A 24,469-nucleotide genomic window follows, 5' to 3' on the forward strand; every position below is an offset into this window, starting at 1 on the left:
TTTGGGGGAACGGGGGAAGGGGACGGTAGAGTTTAGGGAAGATTGGGGTGAAGGAAATTTGAGGGGGGAGGTCTGGGGAAGGAGGTGGGGGAGGATCTCAGGAAAAAGAGTGGAAACAAAAGGAAAAAGGAGCTGCGGGAGAAGGAGCTGTGGGGGGATCCAGGCAAGGTTGGGGGGGAAAAGGCAGGGCAGGGGGATCCAGGGAAAATGTGAGGGGGTAAGCAAGGGGGTCGGGCAAAGGGGGCATGGAGGGGGCAGGGAAATGGGTCAGGACACGGGGGGTGGAGGAAGGAGTCGTGCAGGGTCCACAGGGACGGGGTAGGAGATGCGAGGATGCAGAAGGACATGGGTAAGACACCCAGGGAAAGGGGAGGCTGCGACGGGGCGTGCGTGGCATCGGTGGCACACGGGGGAAGAACTGGAAGGCTTCTGGGGCCAGGGGCCGCTCCTGCTGGAAGGAGGGCAAGGCTGCGGCTGCTGCGAGCCCTCGTGGTAGAAGCACTCCCTGGGACTCCGCTCCCGCTCGCGTCTCTGCGCTGCCTGGGTGGCGTCGAGGCAAAATTCTGGCGGCCTCGGTCTCCCCGGCCCAGCAGGGCTGAGGCACCGCGCCGAGGTGCTCCGCAGATGCCTCGTTTTGTGACCGCGTCCCACCCATTGCCCCCTTCCGTCTCCGTTTCTCCAGCAGTAAAGCAGGCTCGTAGGTGAGTCGAGGAGTGACAGCGTGCTCTCAGAGGTGAACGAGGTGGTGAAGGCAGATTTTTTTTAGGCACGGCCCGTTTGCTTTTCGTCTTGCCGACTTGCTCGGTGACACCGGGCAGGTCCTTTCATCTCTCCGAGCCTCGTCACCCTCTTCTAAACTTGCCTCCGTCTGAGAAACCTGGCAAGATCCGTGACTGAAAACACAAAGCACAAATAGCAGGTTGGAGTAACTAAAAGTTGTTGCCTTGGCGTGCTTCGTACAGGTTCTTCGTGCTGTTCTTTGCCCTTCGAGGTTAGATTAGGTGGATTTCTTTCTCTTCTTGCGAGGTCAGTGGTAAAATGCCACGGCTTGGCTTAACCCGAGGTGTAGGCTCCGTTAGCGCGCCAGAAACACCTCCGGGGCTGCGGAGATCTGTGTCTGCTGCCAGACCGAGGCACCCCACCGGATCCCGGGGGTTTCTTTCCACATCTGCTGGAGGCTGAGCTAGCGCAGCACAGCGCCTCGCCTCCTGCCGCCTGCTGGGGCGAGCGGAGAGGGCTGGCGAGGACGCGCGTTGCAAAACGGAACGCGTTTTATTTAAACCTCCTTCGGCGTGCTTCAGGATGGGTTTTCCTCTGCGCTCACAGCGGATGAGGGAGGTGTGTGGGCAATAATTGCCTGACGAGCGGCACCTCGCTGCCTTGCTGGAGCTCACGAGCGAGCATCCCTTGACCAGACGTGGGACTGGTCATCAAGGCAAGGAGGAGGTTGTTTTCTTCTTGCGGCAGAATTAGGGGAGGGATTTCGTCCGGCATTTTTGCAGCAGAACAAGAAAACTACAGCTCCTGGGGCTCTCTGTCTTCTTTTAGCTGGAAGTATTGTGGTTTCAGCGCGGGGTTTATAATATCTGCAGCAGCCACAAATTTTCTTGCCGCGTGGTCGATAGCTCTCCTAGCAAGCTTTCTACCTTAACCAGTCCCTTGACAATTTTTCTCCGTTTCAGCCCGAGGTTCAGTTAGGTGAGGCGGTGTCTTACTCTCCTTCAAGAGGCACGTGGTGCTTTGCGCGGTGGCTGACTGCCTCTGGAAACTCTTGGCTGCCAGATTAAAGCGAGCTTTTGAATCCCAGATGTTGCTGAGTGTCACCCAGCTACAAACTGCGCTGGCACGGGCTGAGGTTTGTGTCCGCCTGCTGCGGGAGTCGAGCTCAGGTCCTTGCTGAGTTGTTCTGTTCCATTTGACTCTTCCCCGACCGATAATCCCTGAGTTTCACCTCAGAATGTGGCAACTGGATTACGCTGGCTGCTGTTACAATGTACTTTCTTATTTTAAGGTGACCGGATATTTTTTTACAGTGTTCTGGGCAGCTGCTAGCTCCAGTGTGGCTTTGCCCTCCTCTTCTCGCCTGCCAGCCTTGTTCTGGGCGGCATTATCTGTGCGCCGACACGTGCCAGGGTAAAGTGAACGGCCGCAGTTCCTCTCCCTGAGAAACGTCCTGCTCCTCCGAGTCTGCGCCTCTTGGTGATGCATTAAATAAAGAAATAGAGGACAAATAACTCTCCCTGCCATGTCGCCCTGTCCCGGAGCGGTGGCGACGCATGGAAAGCGTCGGATCGGTTTCTGCCTGGCCGAAGAGGACTTGGCGTTGGACTGGCTCCGCTCTGCTTGGCGTGATGTGCTGCGCTCGGTTCTTTTAATAGCCTGCTCTCCGATTTACCACCTCTGCGGTTCCGGTGTGCTGCCTGGGAGCAAGGTTTAAACCCAGCAGGCACAAAACCGGTTCCTGAGACGAAATTTGGCCTCTTGACTGCCGCGTAGAACTCAGCCCGTGGTCTCAGCTGCCCGAAGCACAAATGCTAAATAGCGTTTTAATTAGAGCACAGTCTGCAGCGCCTATATTGGTGTCGCCTAATGTGTTCGAAGCGAGGCTGGCTCCGGTCCCTTTTTGTCCTCCCCGTGTCCCCTTTCCTTGCCGCTGGGTGTCTGATCCTTGCAAGTCACCGCTGGCCATCACAGACTCCGCTCCTGCCTCTGCCTCCTCCTGGAGCTTGTGCTAATAAGGAGAGCTTGGGGTCTGCCTTGTGCCCTGCAGGCACCTGCATCCTGCAAGGCAAACCTTGCTGCCCTGCGGTTTTTGAGCCACCAAGTTTTTAGGAACCCCCTAAAAAATAGCAAAAGGGACCGGTGTCTCCAAGTGGCCGTGTCTGGCTGTTGTGGGAAATAAATGTGAGGCGGGCGCCCTCCCCTTGTGCTCGAGGGACCGGTGAGATACCCTTCAACGTCCCTGGAAGGAAACTTTTCTGTACTTCACGTCTGGCAGGCCTGTGAGAGCCCCGGTGCGTGTCAGTGGGCTTCTTTCCTTAACTGCTTGGTTGCGTTTCGTACCCAGCGATTTCGTATCGTGCTGCCTGCTTGGTAGGCACCAGAAGTGGGGCTCTGGCAAATGTGTTCTGTGTCACTTCCCCAGTGTCCTCCTGCACAGTGTCAAGATGCGTTTCTGTCGCTGTTGGGCTCAAGAGGATCTTTTAACAGGGCTTTATGACACCTTTGTAGGTATTAAAAAAAAAAAAAAAAAAAAGGCTTGCCTTGGGGTGTCAGCTACTGAGCAGTGAGAGAACCTGGACCACGCACCCGTAAAGGAACCTGAATTTAATAAATGCCAGGAGAAGGGGCCAGTGTTGGGCCTTTGGGTACAGTTAATGTGCAGCCGTGGATTTGGACGCGTGGTTTCATGCCTGCACGTGTGACATTCCCCCCAAGGGCTGGCAGTGTCCTTGGGTGCAGGCGCCCGCTGCCTGCAGTCACCACGAAGTCGTTTCCCCCCTGGTGGCGTCGGTGACGTGTGAGCTTGGGTCCGACGCCCAGCAGCTGCCAGTTCTGTGTATGGTGAAAGCATTTTTACAGCTGTTCTGAAGACGGAGGGACTGCCTGTTTTGGGAATAGATCATAGATTTCCTCTGCTTCTCTCTGGGAATCAAATGAATCGGCAGTTCCCCTTTCTTCTGGTCACCCTTCTGCATAGGAAACAAATCAGTTCCCCGTGAACAGCGCCGATCGCTTCCTGCCGCAGTGATTGCTGCAGGAGGGCTTTGGGAGGTAGCGATGGGACGCGAAGCACAGGTTGCAGTCAGGATGTGTTTCTTGCCTGCTGCTTGGGGGAGGTGACTTTTGGGGAAGCGAGGGGTGTGTGGAGGTTTATTTTTGTTTTTTTTTCCCCCGTCGATGTGCCGTGAGCCTGGATGAATGCTTCATTGCTCCGTATTGAGCGCCTTAACCTGCTAAAGAAAACGCGTTTTCCTTGCTTGCTTCTCTCACTGCTGAGAGCATTGGGTTGTTAGGGTTTGCAGAGGATCTTCACGCCACGTGAGGAAGATGTTAGTGAGCAGAAGTGGCTGTGGGCGTCCAGGTTAGTAGCAGACTTCTGGGTAACTTGTACTCTGTTCTCGGTTTTCTCCGTGGTTATTTAGGAAGAAGCTGGTTCCGCTCCGTGGTGTTTCGATCTCCCAAGTCGCCGTGTAAGACGGTCTTCCCTACATTCCTCTCCTTCTGTCAGGTTCTGCGGTTTACCGAAAGCAAATTTTTTTTCCAGTTATTCCTGGCTTCCCAAGGCGTAGCATGAGATGGGACACGTCTCGTTGAGTTCCCAGATGTTTGGAAGTGGTTTTTTTTGTTGTTGTTGTTTTTTGTTTTTTTCCCTTTCGGTGCAGTGCGTTTGGGAGGGAGATCTGCCTTGCTGGTAAGGGGCTGCCGTCTGAAACTGTTACCTTAGAGTGGTACCTGTGGTTTTCAAGGGAGTGCTGATGGTTTCAGTCTGTGCATATGGTTTTGCATGCTCTTACTCGCAAATGCCATGCGAGTGCCCTGTCCGCAACACGACACCCATCTGGGAGAAGGACCAGCAGTTCCCCTGCGCTGTGAGCGTGGCCAGGGAGTTTGCTTTCGGCAGAGGATGGAGATTTCTGGGTGGGGGGGAACTGGCAGCAGCATCCACCCCTTCTGCCTTGCAGAGGTTGGCTCTGCACAGGCCGGTCTGACCGTGTGCGTGCAGCACATCTTCAGCTTCTTGTTCCGTCAGCTCTGCGAGCGCAGCGGTAGAAGTGATGGAGGAATTGGAGCAAACAAGGAACAGTGGGAAGATGTGAGATGGAGGGAGAGAACAAGTACCCGGGGGGGTTGATAGCTAACGGCTGGCTTGGCTTGGAGGACACGTTTCTTAAAAGAGGAGCGTGTGGAGTGGAGTAACTTCAGGGGTCAGTTTATTGACCTCAAGCACAGGCTTAGGGATGCTCTCTCTTGGTAAAGGGGGGCTTAACGCGGCTGTTCGATTCTGCTTTAGCGACCTGGCCGTGAGATGTCGCCGCGAGCGCTTTCTCTCAGCGCTAATGCTTCTGTAAGTCGCTGGTTTTATTTCCTTGTGGTGTCCTGGAATTGTAGGCTGATTTGTTCACAGCTTCGGACTGTTGCGTGTTGATTTCACATGCGGTGGCATTCCTCCTCAAGGAGAAGTCTCAGGCAGCAACTCACAAAAGTGGTGTTTTTTTTTTTTTTTTGCACAACTTGGGTGCTTTGAGGTGGCTTGTTCTGTCTTTTAGCTGACATTCAGGGGAAAAAGTTGGTAAAAATTTCCTATTTTAGACTCTTTTGGCATCCCTCTCTTACCTGTCATCTAGAGATCTTTAAGACCTTTAATTAAGGAATCATAGTAATGAAGGTGAGGAAGTTTTGGCAAATAAGTTGCTTTCTCTTGTAGATCAGTTGGTAAGGAAGCAGGAATTGGTGGAAGTTTGACTCGCCCTATCAAAATAGCGATCGTTGGGAATTAATTCATTTTATAACGAATTAAATGTGTGGTTCCATGCAGAGACTCCAGACCTTGCAAAATAACCTCAGATAACCCGCGCTGAAGCTCCTCTTTATGTATTTATTACCTTGCAGAGCAGTGGTGGAGGCTGTTCATCGACTGGATCTCATCCTTGGTAATAAGGCAGCGTATCAGGAAGTGTTCAAGCCAGAGAACATCAGCCTGAGGAACAAGTAAGTTGGGCAGGGCAATCGTTTTTTGTATTTCTTTGGAAAAACCCACGTGAAGTAACGCGGTGGACGTCTTGAATCAACGGTTTCACAGTGTATTCACTTTGTGGTGCACCCACTGAGAACGGATTCCTCCAGGTTTTCGGAGCAGAGGCTAGATTTCGGGTATTTGAACAACACCTAGCCCCAGAGTCTGTGGCTGGAGGCTTTCCCAGGTGCCACTATAATACAAATAAGCTGTTGGCTGGTGCCTTCCTTGTAATTATCTTAAAAAAAAAAAAAAGCGTGATGTAGAAACTTTGTGTGTGTGTGTGATAAATCTTTTCTCAGGTTCAGAAGATACCTAGTGGGGTTGTCTTTTCTTCCTGGCCTGTGGTCATAGACAATTTTTTACATTACTGCAATTTAAGAAGTTACTGGTGGCCAGCTGAGCCCTGGTAACTGGTTAGGTGTAGGCTTCTCCAGATGTTCTTGTGTGGGAGCAACACAAGCTGTGCCATCACCAGATAGCCTAGCTCATCCATCGTAATTAATTCAGATTTTCCTCGGTTTTGCTTGTGTAGTGGCTGCTGTATTCGAAGCTGCTGTGGCTAAACATGAATTCTTTGCTGTCTCTCTCAGGCTGCGAGAGCTGTGTGTGAAGCTGATGTTCTTGCATCCAGTGGATTATGGAAGAAAAGCAGAAGAACTGCTCTGGAGAAAAGTTTACTATGAAGTTATCCAGCTCATTAAAACAAATAAAAAGGTAAGTATCTGTTGCTCTGGCATGAGAGAGTCTCTGGCCAGGCAGTGGGTCAGACCAAGTTAAAAGCTTTATTTGCTTGGAGATGTTGTTATCTGAACACTGGGCAGTCCTGAATTTCAGTTGTGGAGCTGGCATACACTTTTTGTCTAGCTGTGGGCAGGTAACTTCTAATGATCTGCTGAGAGGGCTGCCATTGCAGAGTATATTCCAGCATCATTTACTTAATTTTTGTCTTCCCAACTTCACAAAACACATTTTCCATGTAGAATGAGTGCCAGTGATGGACTTACGAGGCTTTGTCAGTGCTGATTTTTTTTTTCCCCCCCTTAGAATTGATCACTGGAAAATACAAAATATTCACACTGTATTTTCTAATGCTGTGAACTATCTCCTGGTGATCTGGTTGTCTGAATGTAATTAAGGCGTGTTCTAACCAGACACCTTGATTTTACTTTTATTCTTCGTTGCTCCAAGTGTTTCTCCTTCTTGGTGTTGACCCTTAGTAGATACTACTAGATAAAACACTGTTGAGCAAGGGGAGGTGCAGAACTGTGCAAAACCGACTAAAGCTGAGTTGCCCACTGTTTTGCTTCATATAACTTGGGTTTCCAGCCTAAAATGTTACCTGGACTGCAGTAACATCTTTTCACCTCTCTTTCCTCCAGCACATTCACAGCCGTAGCACTCTGGAGTGTGCGTACCGGACTCACTTAGTTGCTGGCATAGGATTTTACCAGCACCTTCTCCTCTACATCCAGTCTCACTATCAGCTGGAGCTGCAGTGCTGTATCGACTGGACGCATGTCACGGACCCTCTAATAGGTTGGTGTTCAGTGTCTGGGGCTGTTGGGTAAGGCCTGGATCCCAGACAGGAGGCTTCCCCTCGTGCTAGTCCATCCTTGTTTCAGCACTCAAGGGGCTGTCTTTTATTTTTCTGATTAGATTGTTGTCTGATTAGAACAGCCTGTCCTGTTCTCCCTGTTCTCTTTTCCGTAATGCTCTTTTTTTTAAAAAAACAAACTAAACTGTGGAAGCTAGAAGGGCTTCTAATAGCAAGAAAATTCCGTTAGAAAATCCTTTGGTAAATGTTTGGTGATGGCAGATTTTTATGGAATCATAGAATCGTAGAATGGGTTGGAAAGGACCTTAAAGATCATCTCATTCCACGCCCCCTTCCGCTAGACCAGGTTGCTCAAAGCCTCATCCCGCCTGGCCTTAAACACTTCCAGGGATGGAGCATCCACAGCTTCTCTGGGCAACCTGCTCCGGTGCCTCACCACCTTCAGAGTAAATCAAAGAATTTCTTCCAAACAATTTGGAGGCTTGGCAGAGTACTTCTGGCTGTACAGATTTAGAAGAGCTTAACGAAAGCGGACAAATGGGCCTCCGGGGGAACGGGTTCTTGAAATCAACATTTTTTTTATCAGAATGCCCTACTGACTAGATGTAAGACACTGTTCCTGCTCTTGGTGCCCCTCTATCTGTATTCCCTCTGTGTACTTCCTACTTGTACACGTCCCACGTGTAGCTTTGGAACTGCCATTGAATCTTGGGCTGAGAAGACGAGGAAGCTCCTATAGCACAGCAAGCTGGACGTTAGCTGCCTCAGCTAACCGCCTCTGTGCGTGCCCTTAGATGCAGGATAATTGGAAGTATTTTAGCTGTTAGGAGAGGAGAAGTAAGCGCTCACTATCTTGAAACAGCTCAAGGCTGTATGTGGATTCACGTCCTGGATTATCTTGCAATACTTTGTTCATCTTTGCTCCTGGGTTGTGCTCAGTAACCTCAAGGTACCTGTTTCAGTCTTAGGTGAGTCCAGCTGAGAAATGGATCGTCTGAATTTTGGGGAACTGTATTAACAAGGGTTTAATTGGCGTTTTTCAAGCTAGCGGTGGGGAGGACAACAGAAATCAGAGTTAGTACACCTTTAGCAATAGAACGTTTTAGTTGCTGGGATCCTATTCTTAGCTTCTGGGAGATGATTGTATCATGATCGGCTTTGAAATGTCAGTTGATAAGGCAGATGTCCCTGGCAACTGTTGATTTTAGAAATGTATCTCAGCACGGCAGAACTAATACATTTTCAAAATGCACATTCTAGATCAGTTTATGCCCTGTGGTGTGATCGCATTTGAAAGGCTCCCCATATTCAGGTTTCTTAATGTGTTTGGGCTCTAGAATTAAAATGATGCAGCAGACAAATATGTAACTTAATAACTAAGATGGAACCTTGCATATCCCGAAAAGATAGATGTGGAAGAATCCTGCGTGAACTACAAATTGGGGTGGTGACAACTTGATTGTTATATGAAGGGAAATGAGAAGATTAAAAGGAAAAAGGAAAGGGAGGATGGATCCAGTAGCGTGTTTGGACGCAGCTTTCGAGGCCGTGTGGTGGTGTTGTGTGACTCAGTGCCTGTCAGTAAGTGGGAACCATTCCTCACCGGTCACTTGAGCCTCCAGATATCACTTCCACCCTTTTAAACCAAGCCAAGAGGAAAGCAACTCAGGCTGCAGATTGGACTGATCTTAAAATCTTCCTTTGGGATTCCTGTTTGAGGGATTTTTCTCCTCCAGAAGAGACCTTGGCAACAGGAAGACTGAACCTAGACTGCGTCCGTGACACTGGGCTTGCCCAGCGGCAGTAAATGAATTCTGGAGAGGAAGGGCAAACGCGGTACCTTTGCTTCCTGAGCTCCAGCTGAACCCACGGGCTGGGGAGAAGGTGCTGATGCGGAGATGGGAAACTGTGGCTTCCCAACTGCAGCCCCTCCCCGGGACTGAGCCACATTTCACAGCTTAAATTAGGTCAGGTCAGCTGGCTGGAGCCTTCCCGTGTTGCTTTTGACACTTTCTACTGCCTGAAGTGTTTTTTTTGTTTGTTTGTTTGTTTTTTGTTTTTCCCTGGAGGCAAATTCTCCCTGCCTGACTGCGGCTGCCCTGCCTGCAACACAGATTTGCTGTTCCGACTTCTCCTTATTTTTTTTTTTTAACTTCTCTTCCTCCTCTTTTTTTTTTTTTTGGCAATTCGAAATCCAAATCTCAGTCTTGATACAGAGTTCATTTCCACCTTCAATGTCAGGGAGGGTATGTCCGTGTTGTATGCTGTCACCAGGTGCAGGCGTGCTCAGCCTTTGTCCTGGCTTCCAGGGATTTGCGCCAGCTCCTATCCAAAGGCCTCATTAGCCGTGCTAACAAAATCAGCCTCCACAGGCCTTATTAGCTTATGCTCAGCGCTGTGTTAACACGATCACGTGCCTTGTAGACAGGAATTGGCCTTTGTCCTCTCATCTGAGTGCAGGCGTCGCCAGCTCTCTGTGGCATACCTTTAAGGCAAAGTCTGAGCGTCGGTCATTCCGGTGACTGCTCGCCACGCCGTGACACGCACTGCCCCTGATCAGCGGGGAGCTGAAGCGGGGAGGAGGCAAGCATCAGTGTCTACATGGCATTTGTCACCTTTTTGACAGCGAGGATGAACCACTGCTTGTCTGTAAGGGGCCCCAGACGACAGCCTACGGTGTGGTCTGAACGTGTGATCTTGGTTTCCAGCCGGTGAAATGTTGGGGGTCTCAGGCAGGGGCGTGGGCTGCTCGTGTGTCTTTCCAGCTGCCTGTACCCAACGGTGTGTGTGACTTCATATTTCGCATGTAGGCTGCAAGAAACCCGTGTCTGCGTCGGAGAAGGAGATGGAGTGGGCACAGATGGCATGTCACAGATGTCTGGTTTATCTCGGAGATCTAGGTAAGAGCAGCAGCATCTTTCAGGGTACTCTTTAACACATTAAAGCTGGTGCCTGGGCAGCACTGAGTCCGTGACCGTAAGTCACCAGCCGTAGTTAGTAGCAGGTGCTGGTTTCTCTTGCACACGTTCATCAGTAAAGGGTGAAATCCTCGCTGATAACTGAACTGCTGCAGATTGCAGGAGCTTTTTGTGTGTGTGCCAGTAGATGAGAATTTTGCGTTTAGCAAACAGCTGCATCTCTGAATGCTGAGGAATGGAAGCCTTTGCTTTCAGTTATGTTGCTTGGATGGTGTGAAGGAAACTCAAAGCGGGCTGATTTCACAGTTGAGGCTGGCTTTAAGGTTGCCTTACAGAGCCACTGTTGTGAGAAGCGTGACTGAAAATCAGATTTGTTAAGCATTATTGTGAATCAGTCCGGAGTGATGCGCCACGGCAAAGCCCAAGGTTCTTGGTCGTTGTGTCTGGCTGTGTGTCAGCCTTTTTATAGCAGACCTGTCTGTCCCACAGTCACGACCTCCTGAAGTGTGTGGTAAGTGTGTCAACTTCTCGCTTGATGGTGAACGTGTGGGTGTGACAGCAGTGAGAAAACACGTAATGGTGTAAAAAACAGCTATTTGAAGTGTGTCATGGGTAAATGTGCTTGACACGCAGCAGCAGCCTTCAAGCTCTTGAAACCTGTTGTGCATTATCGTGCGTGAATCAGCTCAGGAATGCACTGCAAATAAATGTTTCGTGGGGGTGGTAAGGGTGACATACCTGGCTGGTGGGAGACAAACGTGCTCACCTCTTCACTGTGCTTTCCCCTAAGGTTTCCAAAATGCCTCCTTCTGTGTCTGTGATCCACCGCTGCCACCCAAATAAAATTTAGTCTAGCCACAGCCAAGTGTTTTGTGTTTTATTAGGTCAGCTGTCTTGCTTTAGATTTCACACTGTGCTGTGGTAGAATATAGTCTGTTTGAGGTGCTGGGAAATGGAGTACAACACTGAGTTATTTCAAGGAGAAATGAATCGGCACTTAGCACGTGGAGGAGAATTTCTTTTTGCTTACATGCTACCACAAGCGTGGAGGAATGTTGCCTTCGCTTGAAATGGCAGGGATTGTAATGTGGGGGACAGTGTAGTTAAGTGTTTTAAAAAGGCCTGGGAAGCCCTGGACATTTCTGTGTTTTGCCAAGCTTGGCTCTTATTTGATGGATTTGTTGACTTGATCGGTACTTCTGGTTTTGGGGTGTTTTTATTTCACAGGGAAACTGCACCTCTGCAGAAGGGAAGAGAAGGTGCTGGCCTCTGATTTCTGATTTGCGGTGTGTGGTTTTCTTTCAGCTCGCTATCAGAACGAACTGGCAGGAGTGGACACAGAGTTGCTGGCTGAGCGGTTTTACTATCAAGCCCTTTCTGTTGCACCGCAAATTGGTGAGTGAGTTACAATAAATTTTGGTCATTAACATCACTTTTCCCTAACCTAAAAACAATGGTAGTGGTAGCGCCCTGTTCAGGTTTATAACCTGCTGCTGAGAGAGGAGTGCTTTTATTCTCTGGTTAAAATCACTTCCTTCTATGTGAAGCTCTCTCTTGCTGACAAGCCAAACAGAGGAGATAAAGCAAAGGTTGTCTTCCCACATGGCCTCAGCTTACTCATCTGAGAAGGTCAAACTCCATGGATGTGGTAAAACTGTGAAAAAAAATGTGTTTTTGGCTAAGAGAAGATCCAGCTGCCCACTGCCAGAAGCAGAGCGTTATTGCTCGTCTCTGTGCCTTGCCACTGCCACCTCTAACCCCCAATCTCATGTGTTCCTGTCTCTTTTTTAAAGGAACTACTTTACGAGAACACGCTGTGGCAAGAGTTGAGAGCCTGTCTTATCGCAAAAAGGATCTTGTTCCAAAAAGATATTTTCTCTGTGCTGTCTTTGCAGGATTCTTGCTGAGGTGTTTGTTCAGTCTGATCCCAAATACCAAAAACTGACCAACATTTATGTAGTGCAGTGAGGTGGGACAGAACTCTTAAATGCTGACAAGATGTTGTCTATGGCAAGAGGAATACAGTATAACGGAGTCAAGGCCTTGTCATTATTAATACAGAGGTGGAGGAGGAATTGTTTGCTCTGCTGACACAGCTACCCAGCAGGAAGGTGCAGAGGATCCAAAAGCACCGTAAAGCCAAAAAAAAAAAGGTGGCGAAAGAATCGAGTAGTCCAGTTCTTTGTACTGCAGCTTTTTAGCATTGTTTGTGCCACCTGTTTTCGCTCTCACATGAAATAGAGTGAGGAAGAAAGGCTCTGCTTTCCAGCAGAGCCATTGGAGGATTCTAAGTTAATTCCATTGCCCCTCTCTTTCGTTACAGGCATGCCTTTTAATCAGCTGGGGACATTGGCTGGGAGCAAATACTACAACGTGGAAGCCACCTATTGCTATTTACGCTGGTGAGTGTCTGCGAGGATCTTGGCTTTCTGGGCAAAGAATATGTGCACTGTGGGTGCTGATGCCAGATTCTTTTCTCCTTTACTTTGGTCAGGTGGGTTCGTTTCACACTTGGACAGGACTGATAATAAAAGTGAGCCTTGGTCAGACCAAGCTGTCTTGCTGACCGCTAAACAAACGCACGCAAGGTAGCACTTGGAGGGCAGCGTTTCATCTGAGACCCTATGCCTGGGCTAGAGAGCCAGGTCTGAGGGGGGAGTGGAAGTGCTGAGTGAGGCACCCAGCACAGTGAGGTGGATGGAATTAAGGTATCTGAACATGGCCTTAAGGCACAAATTTTAAAAAGGCGTGTAAACGTTGCAGACAGAGCCGTGACGCAGCCTGGAGTGGGATTCACAGATCTCAGTGGGAGTTAAGTTCCTTAGCGTGTTCAAACAAAAGCTGTACCTATCTTCGTGTTTAGATGCCTGAATAACTTTCTGGGGAAGTAAAGCCCTAGAACATGAGCAACCTTGTGGCAAAGTAACTCTCGATGTGTTTTGTTTCCGTATCTCAGTATCCAGTCTGAAGTGTCCTTTGAAGGTGCCTATGGGAACCTGAAGCGTCTGTACGACAAAGCAGCCAAAATGTATCACCAGCTGAAGAAATGTGAAACCAGGAAGTTGTCTCCAAGCAAGAAACGGTAGGAGGGCAAAGAAAAGGAGAGGGGGGCGGCCTGAGGGTTTGCAGTGACACCAATATCCTACTCTGGGTCAGGAGCAGTGTCTTTCTGGGAAATGGGAACTGGTAGGTCACCCATTTGAGGCAGCAAGTGTTGTCAGAGTTTTGGGAGCCCTAGTTTAGGTCCCATTCTAGGTCACAGTCTTAGGGGAGAATATGAAGGCTCTCTAGGTATAGATGTTGAGGTGAGGTAATTCTCACTCTCCCCTGGAGCTGGTGGCTGTACAGGAGTGTTGAGACATGGGTGAAAAGCAGAAATACGTAAACCAACCTTTTTTTCTGCGGTTTCCTCAGAATGTAGTTATCAATTGAGACCTGATTTACCTATTGGTAGAGCTCTGTTAGCCTTTTCCATCTCAGCGATGGATACCTGCAGGAGGGTACCTGCTTTACAGTGTTTTCTTCACAATCTTTTTAGGTGCAAAGACATTAAGAGGTTGCTGGTGAGCTTTATGTACCTGCAGAGCCTTTTGCAACCAAAGAGCAGGTAAGGTTATGACAGATTATGTCTTCCATAAATAATTCACGGTAGCAGGCATTCAGAAGGGGAAGAGACTGTTCCCTGCAGGATAACGGTGCCTGTGCTGAGGCTTTTTGCCAAAAGGTCCAAGCTTTATGAAGTCTGTTTCTGCTGGGAGGTTTTCAGGTGATTCTAAGTTAACCTCTTGAAATAAAGCAGGTGTTTTAAAGGGCTAATACACAGACTGCAATTAAATTCATCATGGAATAGTGGAGTTTGGAAGAGACTTTCTAGAGGTTCAGTCTTTTCCCTAAAGTAGGGTCTGCTGTAAAGTTAGATTCAAATGTGAAATTAGATGAGGTTGCTCTGGGCCTCAACCAGTTGAGTTTTGAGTGGCTCTGAGGACAGAGATTTCACAGCTCTCTGGTTCCCCTTCCAGTCTTTCACCACCTTTACTGCGGAGGGTTTTTTATTTTCCTTCACTGCAACTTGTGCCTGTTGCTTCCCTTCTTTTTGCTGTGCGCCATGGAGGAGAGTCCTCTGGCTCAGTCCCTTAAAACCACCTATTTGGCATCTGAAAACAAAGTTTATACCTCCCTAAGCCTTCCCTTCTTCAAGCTGAACAAACTCAGTTCTCTTTGTCTCTTCTCATACACCATGTGTGCTGCGTTACCCTTGCAGTCCTCTGCTGGACTATGTCCACTTTGTCAGTATCTTTATTTATTTTTTTTAAACTGGGGACTCCAAAACTAGAGGCAGTACTCCAGATACCATTTCACGAGTGCCAAACAGAGAAGAACAATGATTTTGTTCAGTGTGCTGGCTATGCCCTTGCTGATGCAGTCCAGCATGGGGTTAGCATTCAAATATTGACTTATACCAGAGAAGAAATTCAAGGCTCATTTAATATCCACTTAATGAATATTTAGTGCATTAAAAAACAGGAAATCACTTTAATTTCCCGGTTATGTTGTCCCCTGAAAAGGATTTGCTAGATGTTTTGCAGACAGGTGTGGTTTTGTTGCTTTTTTTTTTTTGGTAAGGAGGAGACTCCTGTAGCCCATTATACTGAAAACCATGTGCGCTTCATTTGAAGTAGCTAATAGCTACAGAAGAATGTTCTTGCGGGGCTGTGAGTTAGAGCCAGGGGAGAAGGGAAAATAGAGTCCCTAACTTGTGTGCTGCGATGCAATCCTTTTAACTGAGCGGTGGATCTGAAACTTTTGCTGTCTTTAACATTGAAGTGCCCCGTTTCGTAATGGCTACTGCCTGAGCTCCCAGGGAAAAAGTCATCCAATGGTTATTTAGGTTAGATATAAGGTGGTTTTGAGATCTTTGAATTACAGGAGGTGTGCAGATAAGGACTGTGTTTGTTCCTGTGCTAGTCTGCAGGAGTGTCACTTTGGGCCTGGGACTCGACGCGTGAGTCCACCTGCTGGCCCCATCCCACCCCATATTTTTTCTGGTGACCCATCTCTTTGCAAGGACGTGCCCTAGTTATAGTTTATCTTTAATTTATCAGCTTTGGAGAGGAAAATGTAATCTGATTCATCCCGCTTGCTTCTCATACCTGTTGTTGACTGCGTTACGTTCCCTTTTGCTTTATCTTTCCTAGGGCAAAGGGTCGCCGAACCGTAGCTTCTGCCAGTTTTGGTCAGTCTCCGCACAGTCATTGCCAGGATTTTGGGTCTTGAATAATAATTCTTGTTAATTTTTTCTTCTTGTTAAGCTCTCTGGATTCTGAGCTGACATCACTCTGCCAGTCTGTACTGGAGGATTTCAATCTGTGCTTGTTCTACCTGCCTTCTCCTCCTAATCTGAGCTCAACCAGCGAAGATGAAGAAGAGTATGAGAGTGGCTACTCCTTCCTTCCCGATCTCCTGATCTTCCGCATGGTGATCATCTGCTTTATGAGTGTTCACAGCCTCAAGAGGGCAGGTAACCAGTGCCATTCAGCCATTCAGAAATCAAGTGGTATGATAACAGTCAGCAGTCCAATTAGTCAGAAGAAGTCTTAGTTGGCACTCATGTTTTGGGCTAGTGGTCAGTCGTCTCTGCCTCATTAAGCTGTCTTGTTGCAGGTTCAAAGCAGTACAGTGCAGCCATTGCTTTCACGCTGGCCCTCTTCTCTCACCTGATAAATCACGTCAATATTCGCCTGCAGGCAGAGCTAGAAGAAGGGGAAAATCCAGTCCCAGCCTTTCAGAATGATGGCACAGGTAAGAGGACGGAGATGGTACTAAGCTGGGTCTCCCCACTTGCATGTCGATAAGGGGGTGGCTTTTACTTTCCTTTCCTAAATCTCCTGGACATGGGTTTTGTAGCATCGTGCCTGAGTGGTGCTAGAAACATCTCGATCTTTGACTGCTGGGCTGCAATCCACAGAGACGGGTAATTTGTGGAGACAGTCTCCACTTAGACGCTCTCAGTGAGTAGCAGAATCATCATAGGATAGACGGGTTGCTTGCTTTCTTGAAAGGAGTTACGGTTTTGTGTCTTTTGGCGGCTTGTTCATCATCTATTTACCCCAGTCTGTGCTGCTTATGTTCTGTCCGCATTCACTGTTATTTACTGGACTCTTTTTCTCTTCCACTGAGGTGATCTCAGGTAAAACACCTGGGCAGAGCAGTTTGTCGGGGAGGCCGGCCCTACTCTTCACGCCTCATCTCTGTTCAGACGAAAGCAGGTCTTTAGTTGCTGGTGGAGCCTGTTGAGCAGAGAGTAAAACCACTTAATCTTTCCCCTCCAAACAGTCAATTTGTACCATTTCACAGAATGCAAGACTAGAGTTTTCCTGGCCAAAAGCAACAGTGAACGACTCCTCCCCTGCCTGGGTTTTGAAGCTGGCAGGGTGACAAAGGGCTGCTGGAAAGGCTCGGAGCATGTTGGTCGAGGAAAGGGGTTAGGTCAACTCGGTCTGGTTCTGAGGTGGAGAGGCTGGTTTCATCAAGGCGACTGGCACACGCTCTTGCCCTGCTAGGCGGGTCACTTGGCTCTCAGGCTTTAGAAAGCTGGGGAAAAGATTTAAGATTCAACTGTGTGTTTTATGCTGCTTTGGCAACGTTCGGCATTGAGGCTGCCTGATAACGGAGCAGCACAGCTTGGGCTGTAGGAATCCAGGCTCCTCAAGTCTTTCCGGCTGCCCTTTTAGAGTGTGAGTCATTCTCTCAGGGTTGTCATTACTTCTCTTTCTGCTGAAAGACAATAATAGAAGTGATGGCTGAAATTTGCGCTGCTGGTTCCCCTGGCTCAGGGCTGGCAAGCAGCTTGTGTGAGACATCGGTGCTTTTCTGACTTGTGGCCTCATTTTAAATGTCTGCAGATGACCAGGAGCCACGGGAGCCTTTGAACTCGATTGAGAAAGAAGCCGAAGCTGAGTTGGCCAATCATCAGCCCAAAGAGGAACAACGGAAGAATGACTGCAAGAAAAGCAAGAAATACTCTCGCCTCTCTTGTTTGCGTCGCCGTCGCCACCCCCAGAAGGTGGATGAGAGTGACCTGAGCGAGGGCTTTGACTCTGACTCCAGCCAGGGCTCTACAAAGGGCAGCGATGGCTCAGAAAGTGGCTCAGAGAAGAGTGACGAGGAAGCAGAAGCTGCTTTTGATGTGGAGACGGACTCTGACATGAACAGCCAAGAATCTCGGTCTGACTTGGAGGACATGGAAGATGATCCGGGTGAGGAGGGAAGCAGCCGAGGCAAAAGTGGGCCCAAAGAGGCCTTAAAAAACTGTGTAGATGGCAGTGGGCTTGGGGACTCTAAGATCCCAAGCATCTCTAAAACTGAGACCCCAGATTCAGCAGTGAATGGACCCGTTTCCCTGAGCACTAACGACGCGAGCATAGCCAGTAATCTCCAAGCGATGTCCACCCAGCTGTTTCAGACCAAACGCTGCTTTCGCTTGGCTCCCACTTTCAGCAACATCCTTCTGAAACCAAACAGCGAGCCAGCTGTCTTAAAGGATGGACTAGACAACAAGCCATGCGTCAATGGAGATCTGGAGAAACCCAGCTTGGCAGAGCAAGGTAAGGATTAGCGCGCTCGTTGAAAACCTGTGCTTCTGTGTAGAGGGCTGCAAGCTTGGAGCGGTCTGTTTGCTAAAATCCACCCCCTTCTATCCTGCAAGTTCTCCTTTGGCCAGGTTTGGGTGAGCAGATTGCCCACGTACCGTACAAGTCTGGGGCTGGGTGTTTCCTGGAGGAGCTTTACTCCTATTGCCTGGCATCTAGGATCACATGCAGTTGAGCAAAGGAGACACCTGCAGCCAGCCAGCGTTAGCTGTTCTGCTCGGCAGGCAGAATAATAATCCCAGCCGGGTGCTGAGCACCTCTGATAGTACTGGGGATAATCCAGCAGGGATTAGAAGTCTGGATTATCTTCCTCTTTCCCACGTGAAATCTCTGTAATCAGATCCTTCCCAGTGCGGACGCGGTCGAGGAAGTTTTCCGTGAGCCATCACGTTACCGACTCCGCAAAGCTGTTGTAGTAGCTTGTCTGGAAGCCGTGTCCTAGGTGCATGGAAGAGGAGTTGAGGGCCACTTTCTGCGACCCTCTGAACGCTGCCACGCTGAATTCAGTGTTGAACCAAACTGCAGATGCACAGCAGGTGGAGCTGTAATTTCTCTATTACCATGCCATTTATGCAACTGAGTAATGTTCTGGGAAAAAACAGCTTGGAAGGGAGATCTGATGCACTACAGGGCGTTGTTTGTATTTCAGATAAAACCACATGGGCCTGTTCAGTCTTGTTTGTCATTCCTCCCTGCTTCCCTGGAGCAAGGAAACATTTCTGCATCATGCTGCCAGACTCAGTGGGCCTGATTCAGGCTCTGCCTGGGTTAGGATTTGAAGGGGAAGTATTAGATCGTGTTAGCAGTTTGTGACTCCCAGCTTTGCTTTGTAGCCACTTGAAAGAGTTTGGGGGAAAGAAAGAAACAAAGGGGGTTTGGTCTGTTTAACATTTTCCTTTATATATTCAGTGGGCTGTGCAGAAGTTGCAGATCCAGAAATGTATCTGAATCGTGTGGCCGTGTTGCCTTTACAGATGTAGAAAGTGAGAGGATGAATTAATCCGTGTGCTTTTTGGCTTGGAGCTCCCCTTCCCTCAGCTGTGCTGTTTCAAAACTTGGGCTAGTTAATGGTTTTAACACTCTGTTGGGGGTGGTTTCTGAATAAATTGCTTCCTTCCTTTTTGATTCTGAGCATTTATTGAATGATAATTGCTGAGCTAATGGACAGAAGTGACTGTGCAATTAAAATAAGGGACTGTAGCAGAACACAGTTGATTCCACGCTTGCTGCTACCTTGACCTCAGGTCACTCGTGTAGCTGGCCTGCAGTTGTCATCAAGGGATGTTACTGTGCCCTGGATGCTGGCTTTGAGATCCTCGGGTCTGTAGAATGACAAAATTGCAAAACGTATTCAATATTTAAGTTCCCATGGTCCCCTGGCTCATAAAATAATGAGCCATTATTTTATGGCCCATTATTTTATGATATGGGGGGGTTTAATGCCTGCCATCATCTTGTTTTTCCTTTTATTTTTCCAGATGATGTGTCTGACTCCGAGGAAAGCATTTCAAGTAACAAATCCTGCAGGAACGAACGATCCCTTCAGGAGAAGCTAGAGATCGTGACCAACGAGGGGCTGCTTCTCACCGTCAAGGTGTTCCTGGACTGGCTGAGGACAAACACAGACCTCATCATCATGTGTGCTCAGGTGGGAACTGGGCTCGGTGTTTGGTCCAAGGCTGCGTCTGTTCAGATCCCCTGGGCTGGGCTGGGCTGATAAGGGCATATTGAAACTGTTGGCCCAGTCTTGGACAGAAGGTGAGGTTCCATACCCCACCAGCTGAATTAAGATCATTGCGGCCTCAGGAAGCATAGTGAAGTTTATGTTTTTAAAGCATTTTGAGGTCTGTGAAAGATAACGGGAAGCCCGCGTGGCCTGGTTATTGCATACATCTATCCTGACGTTTTCTGTGGCCTTTTGTGTTTTGTTCCTGCAGAGCTCTCAGAGCCTGTGGAACAGGCTGTCTGTGCTCCTGAACCTTCTGCCTTCTGCTGCAGACCTGCAGGAATCAGGTACGGGAGAAGGAAAGGGCAACGTAGTGTTTCAGCAAGCCTAGTCCTCGGTGATTTTTCCATGTTTCCAGTAGCAGTTTGCTTTAAGCCCAATGCGAAGTGACTTACTCCATGTGTTATTTTCTTATTTAAGCACCACTCCAGTTAAATACTGTCCTGTAGACTTCAGCTCCGTTAATCCATTATATAGGGCTGACTGTAACCAAAACTCTCGCACCTGTGTGCATGAAGTCCTTGTGTGGCCAACCTGATAGGAATCGCCAAGACCGTAAGTAAGGGTCCGATTCCATCGTGGCAATCATGGAAATCAGTTTTCAACCTTTGGATGCTCACGATGTGCCCTGTACCTCAGCCTAAAAGTCCACCTGGGTGTTAAGAAGCATAGTTTCGAGGGATGCTTGTCTTTTGGAAGGAATGGGAAAGCTGACCCTCCAAACTACAGCTTTTCTGAAGAGAGAAGAGTACCTCAGCAGGTTGTTTGGACCAGTTACTCTTCGTATTGTGGGTGGCCTTTTTGTTAAGTGTTCCTCCCCCAGCACAGGTTCACAGTACATATGTAATTATAAACCTCCGCCCTTGTTCATTGCGCGTTATGTGCCTTAGAGCATTTTTCCCTCTGTCTCTGCATCAGTTGTTTCAATCAGCATATATTGGTATGCTTTTCCTCCCTCCTTTCCAGGACTGGACCTTTGTGATGAAGTCAAGGACATGCTGAGCGGCGCTGAGCTGCCAGACCTGCACACCAACTTGCTGCTCCCAGAAGATGTGGCCCTGCGAAATCTGCCCCCTCTGAAAAATGCACACAAGAGGTTTAACTTTGAGCAGGACCGCCCAATTTTCTCAGCAGTGGAGGAGGTGAGTCAGGGTAAATCCTGAATCTTGGCATGAACTGCGTTTGCCTTTCTGGAAGCAGGTGAAGATCTAGTTCTTCTTATTACCAAAACAGACCCCAGAGTGATTCAAACCTCTGAGTCTGAGTTCATGTTATTATTGGTGGTTGCTGAAGTCATCTGTGTCCAAAAAACCAGCGTGCTTTCCCTTCCCTTCTCTGTCAGAATCATTGTGAAAGGAAGCACAGTCACATGTCGGCATTGCTGCATGAAATCCCCTGACCTCTCTGTCTGGACAGAAGAGTTTTATCTCTGCCCTGCCTTGGACAAAAGGGTCAGAGTTGCAGGATACATCCTGTGATCCTACTCAAGAAAATGCAGAAGTTAGTGAAATCTTATGTTTCGTGGCACTGTGTGCCCTCACAGAGCACTTCTGTCCGTTTTCCCAAATGTAAAGGACCAAGGTGATAATTTTGGGGTAGTGTAGCTGTCTTCAGAAAAAAAAAACAAAAAACAAAAAACTGTTCTTCTGTTTTGCATTGCTGGACTAGTCTGCTTCCTTCGGGGTGGGGAATATGCTAACATCGTAACCCCATGTTGTTAACTCACAGTCCAGCTGGGTGAGGTCTTGAATGTCATCTCAGCCTGCTGGGGCAGCTGGAGCAAAGAACACCAATGTCACGTCCCATGTGAGCTCACCTTTTGCTGCCTTCTCCCAGCAGCGCAACAAAGAGTAGTGCCTGCCCCCAAAATAAGCGTAGAGGTTGTAGTTTCATTTGATTTCTTTTCCCAGCTTGAGCAGAGATTTCTGAGGGAAAGCCTGTGGATGTTTTCTGGAGCTTTCTTGAGCTGGGGAAACCCAGGCTGCAAACACCAAACACTTCTCAGCTCTCTGGCCGACTGTAGACTTTCCTGCAGCCCTCTCCACATGTCTCTCTATTCAGCAGCACATTTTCATCAGAAATGTGTCCTTTGAGGGTTGTTTTCTGCTTCTTTGCAGTCTGTTGTTCGGATTTGCTGCATTCGGAGCTTTGGCCACTTCATTACCCGCTTGCAGGGCAGCATCCTGCAGTTCAACTCAGAGCTTGGGATCTTCATCAGCATAGCACAGTCAGAGCAAGACAACTTGCTGCACCAGGCCCAAGCCCAGTTTCACATGGTGAGTTGGCAGAGGCGGGCTAATTCTCTGTGCTTGGCACAATTTCCTATATCGTTCCTATTAAATTGGAACTATAGTCACAGATTTGGGGTTGGAGTTGGAAGTTTTGCTCCTGTTACCCTCCAAAAGCTGCTCAGGTGTCCCCTTTTCACCCTGTTCCTGGAAGTGGATGCTTGTGTCAGTTTGTGTTTCCTGCTAATTGATTTGGAAGTTTGTTTTTGTAACCAGGCTGCAGAGGAAGCTCGTCGGAACAGGCTAATGAGAGATATGGCTCAGCTTCGACTGCAGGTAGGAGGTCTTTGGTTGCTGTCTAAACACTGGCAGAACGATGCCCCTGAAATGTCTGAAATTGGGAAGGGAGGTGGGAGATCTCCCTCTCTTTCTCCCGTTCCATGCAGAAGTAGGAAGTCTTCTCTGCAAAAGACAGACGTGATGGGTGGGATGGAACTGACCACTTCCAGCTCTCTGCTTCCTGCACAACTTCTCTGTGCTGGAAGGTTGGAAGGGCCGGATGGAGCACTGTGAGGGAAATCTTGCCTTCTTTGATCGTTTGTTTCAGCGTAATGTAAAGCAAGTGTCTCTGCGCATGTGTTTTTCAGCTGGAGGTTTCTCAGCTGGAGGGAAGTCTCCAGCAGCCCAAAGCACAGTCAGCCATGTCTCCTTACCTCGTCCCGGACACCCAGGCCCTCTGCCAGCACCTGGCTGTTGTCAAGCAGTTGGCCACCAGCGGGAGGTTCATAATCATCATCCCTCGAATAGGTACGGGAGCTCTGCTTCGTGTCACGCAGCTGAGCCTGCCTGCCCCCCACTCCCTCATTGCTGGGAAGCAAGCACTGTGAGCCAAGGTGGCTGCTTCCCATCCTGCTGCTGCTGTCCTTTAGAACGGCTGCAGCAGCTGAAACACGGTTTCTGCGTGTCCCTTTTGGGGCTTGTTTTATGTGCGGCTCATGCTTGGGATCTAACATGGTGTATCAAAAAAAAAAAAAGAGGCCCTGTTCACCCTCCCCTTTGCATCCCGTCCCAGCAACTGCTGCTGTGGAGAGACAGTTCCGTGGGATGAGAAATTCCTGACGCATCTGGATTAGCTTGCAGAAGTATAGCTGTAAGCCAGATGTCTTCGTTTCTTTTTTTCTGTTAGTGATCGATGGCTTAGACTTCCTGAAAAAGGATAACGCAGGTGCTCGAGACAGCATCCGGTATCTGGAGGCAGAATTTAAAAAGGGAAACAGGTGAGAATGGGAGAGTGATGCGCTTTGCCCTTGGTTTTGTAACGGGGGTATTCTGGGATGGAAGAAAACATCAGAGGTGGGAGCAAGCCGTGCACCCCTTAGAGCAGAGTGAGGAGTGGGCCAAGGGAAAGCCAGGCCTCAGGAATGCACTTGGCAAGAGGGGAGGTGGTGAAGTAACAGATTTGGCAGCTGGTTCTCCAGATGGGCTTGTAGTTGCTGCTTGGCCGTGAAATGTGGCTGCTTCTGAGGAGCGGAGTCGCAGCTCTTTGTCAGTATTGCCCGGGTTTGCTGCAGCAGGACAAACGACAGCACTTCCGCAAAGACAAACTGCACCTTCAAGGCCTGCGTCGGGGCCGGCAGCCTTCGAAACACTTGCGGGATTTGTGAAGTGCACGCAGCGGCGGTGATGAGAGGGGGGAGGTGGTCTGAGGGGTTTCACAAGGGATTTCTGGAGCCATCCTTTAGGTGTTATTCTGGTTGATGAAAGCCAGCATTGCCAAAGGTGCCTGGGGACCCCGATAGACCTGTTGTAGAGCATTGACTTCAGTCTGTGTGACAGTCTCCGTGTGAGCTCAGTGACTCTGATCTTTCCTTAGATACATTCGTTGCCAGAAAGATGTCGGGAAGAGCTTTGAGAGGCATAAATTGAAGAGACAAGATTTAGACGCCTGGTAAGATGACAGCATCTGGAGATGTCTGAGCCTGATTCCCAGCAGGCAGGTGGTTCTGGAGAGAAGTGTTAGCGCTGGGACCAGTCATACAGCTTGCTTGATTTGATGCTCTGTGTGGGTGACAGTCCAATTCCCCAGAGAGAGTGGTAGGGCGTCCATCTGTGCATCGTATGTAGCACCAAACGCTTCTGGCCCCAAGAAGGGTCTCAGAAAAGCCCTCAACAGGCAACAGAGAAACAGCCCTGCTTTCAGTGCATCATCCTGAGCATATTTGAAACTGCTTGCACAAACAAGTGGTCTCCCCTCTTTCTCTTTTCTTGCATCTGCGTGGCAGGAATCTCTATAAAATACTGGACAGCTGCAGACAGCTGACAGTGTCCCAAGGGAACGGAGAGGATGACACCACGGGAATGGTCACCATCATCACAGGCTTTCAGCTGGAAGACCCAAGCACGCTCTCGGCACCCATGCAGGTCAGTAACTCTGTGCTGAGCTCAGCCCTCCTGCTTCCTAGCAAGATTAAAATCTGGTTGGTTGGCAAGAGGTTTTTTTTTTTTATGTTTTCTGCAGTGAGTAATAACAATCCTGGATTTCCCAAATTTAGTTGGAAGCTCTTGGTCCCTACACGTATTTCCTTGAAGGCCCCTCGATCCATCATGCTTTAGTGGTGCAAAGTAATCGTGGGGGAGGAGAGAGAAGTAATTT

The 24,469-nt window shown here is 48.8% G+C and overlaps 1 protein-coding gene across 2 annotated transcripts in view; it reads left to right on the forward strand.

Moving 5' to 3' along the window:
* Window positions 1-24,469, forward strand: part of SMG5 (SMG5 nonsense mediated mRNA decay factor) — a 30,366-nt gene that overhangs the window by 1,174 nt on the left and 4,723 nt on the right. For both annotated transcript variants that reach the window (XR_005814925.1, XM_040538896.1), the window contains exons 2-21: window positions 5,614-5,712; window positions 6,331-6,454; window positions 7,120-7,276; window positions 10,106-10,195; window positions 11,519-11,608; window positions 12,537-12,615; window positions 13,170-13,295; window positions 13,752-13,820; window positions 15,523-15,731; window positions 15,875-16,012; window positions 17,116-17,817; window positions 19,341-19,510; window positions 19,800-19,875; window positions 20,555-20,730; window positions 21,706-21,864; window positions 22,093-22,152; window positions 22,464-22,623; window positions 23,003-23,093; window positions 23,690-23,764; window positions 24,099-24,237. Coding sequence is in view for 1 of the 2 variants with exons in the window: in XM_040538896.1 (XP_040394830.1) it covers window positions 5,614-5,712; window positions 6,331-6,454; window positions 7,120-7,276; window positions 10,106-10,195; window positions 11,519-11,608; window positions 12,537-12,615; window positions 13,170-13,295; window positions 13,752-13,820; window positions 15,523-15,731; window positions 15,875-16,012; window positions 17,116-17,817; window positions 19,341-19,510; window positions 19,800-19,875; window positions 20,555-20,730; window positions 21,706-21,864; window positions 22,093-22,152; window positions 22,464-22,623; window positions 23,003-23,093; window positions 23,690-23,764; window positions 24,099-24,237 (2,989 nt within the window). In the remaining variant the exon portion in view is untranslated. The remainder of the gene's footprint in view (window positions 1-5,613; window positions 5,713-6,330; window positions 6,455-7,119; window positions 7,277-10,105; window positions 10,196-11,518; window positions 11,609-12,536; window positions 12,616-13,169; window positions 13,296-13,751; window positions 13,821-15,522; window positions 15,732-15,874; window positions 16,013-17,115; window positions 17,818-19,340; window positions 19,511-19,799; window positions 19,876-20,554; window positions 20,731-21,705; window positions 21,865-22,092; window positions 22,153-22,463; window positions 22,624-23,002; window positions 23,094-23,689; window positions 23,765-24,098; window positions 24,238-24,469) is intronic.

The sequence above is a fragment of the Cygnus olor genome, chromosome 28 (assembly GCF_009769625.2).
Source record: "Cygnus olor isolate bCygOlo1 chromosome 28, bCygOlo1.pri.v2, whole genome shotgun sequence".
NCBI lineage: Eukaryota > Metazoa > Chordata > Aves > Anseriformes > Anatidae > Cygnus > Cygnus olor.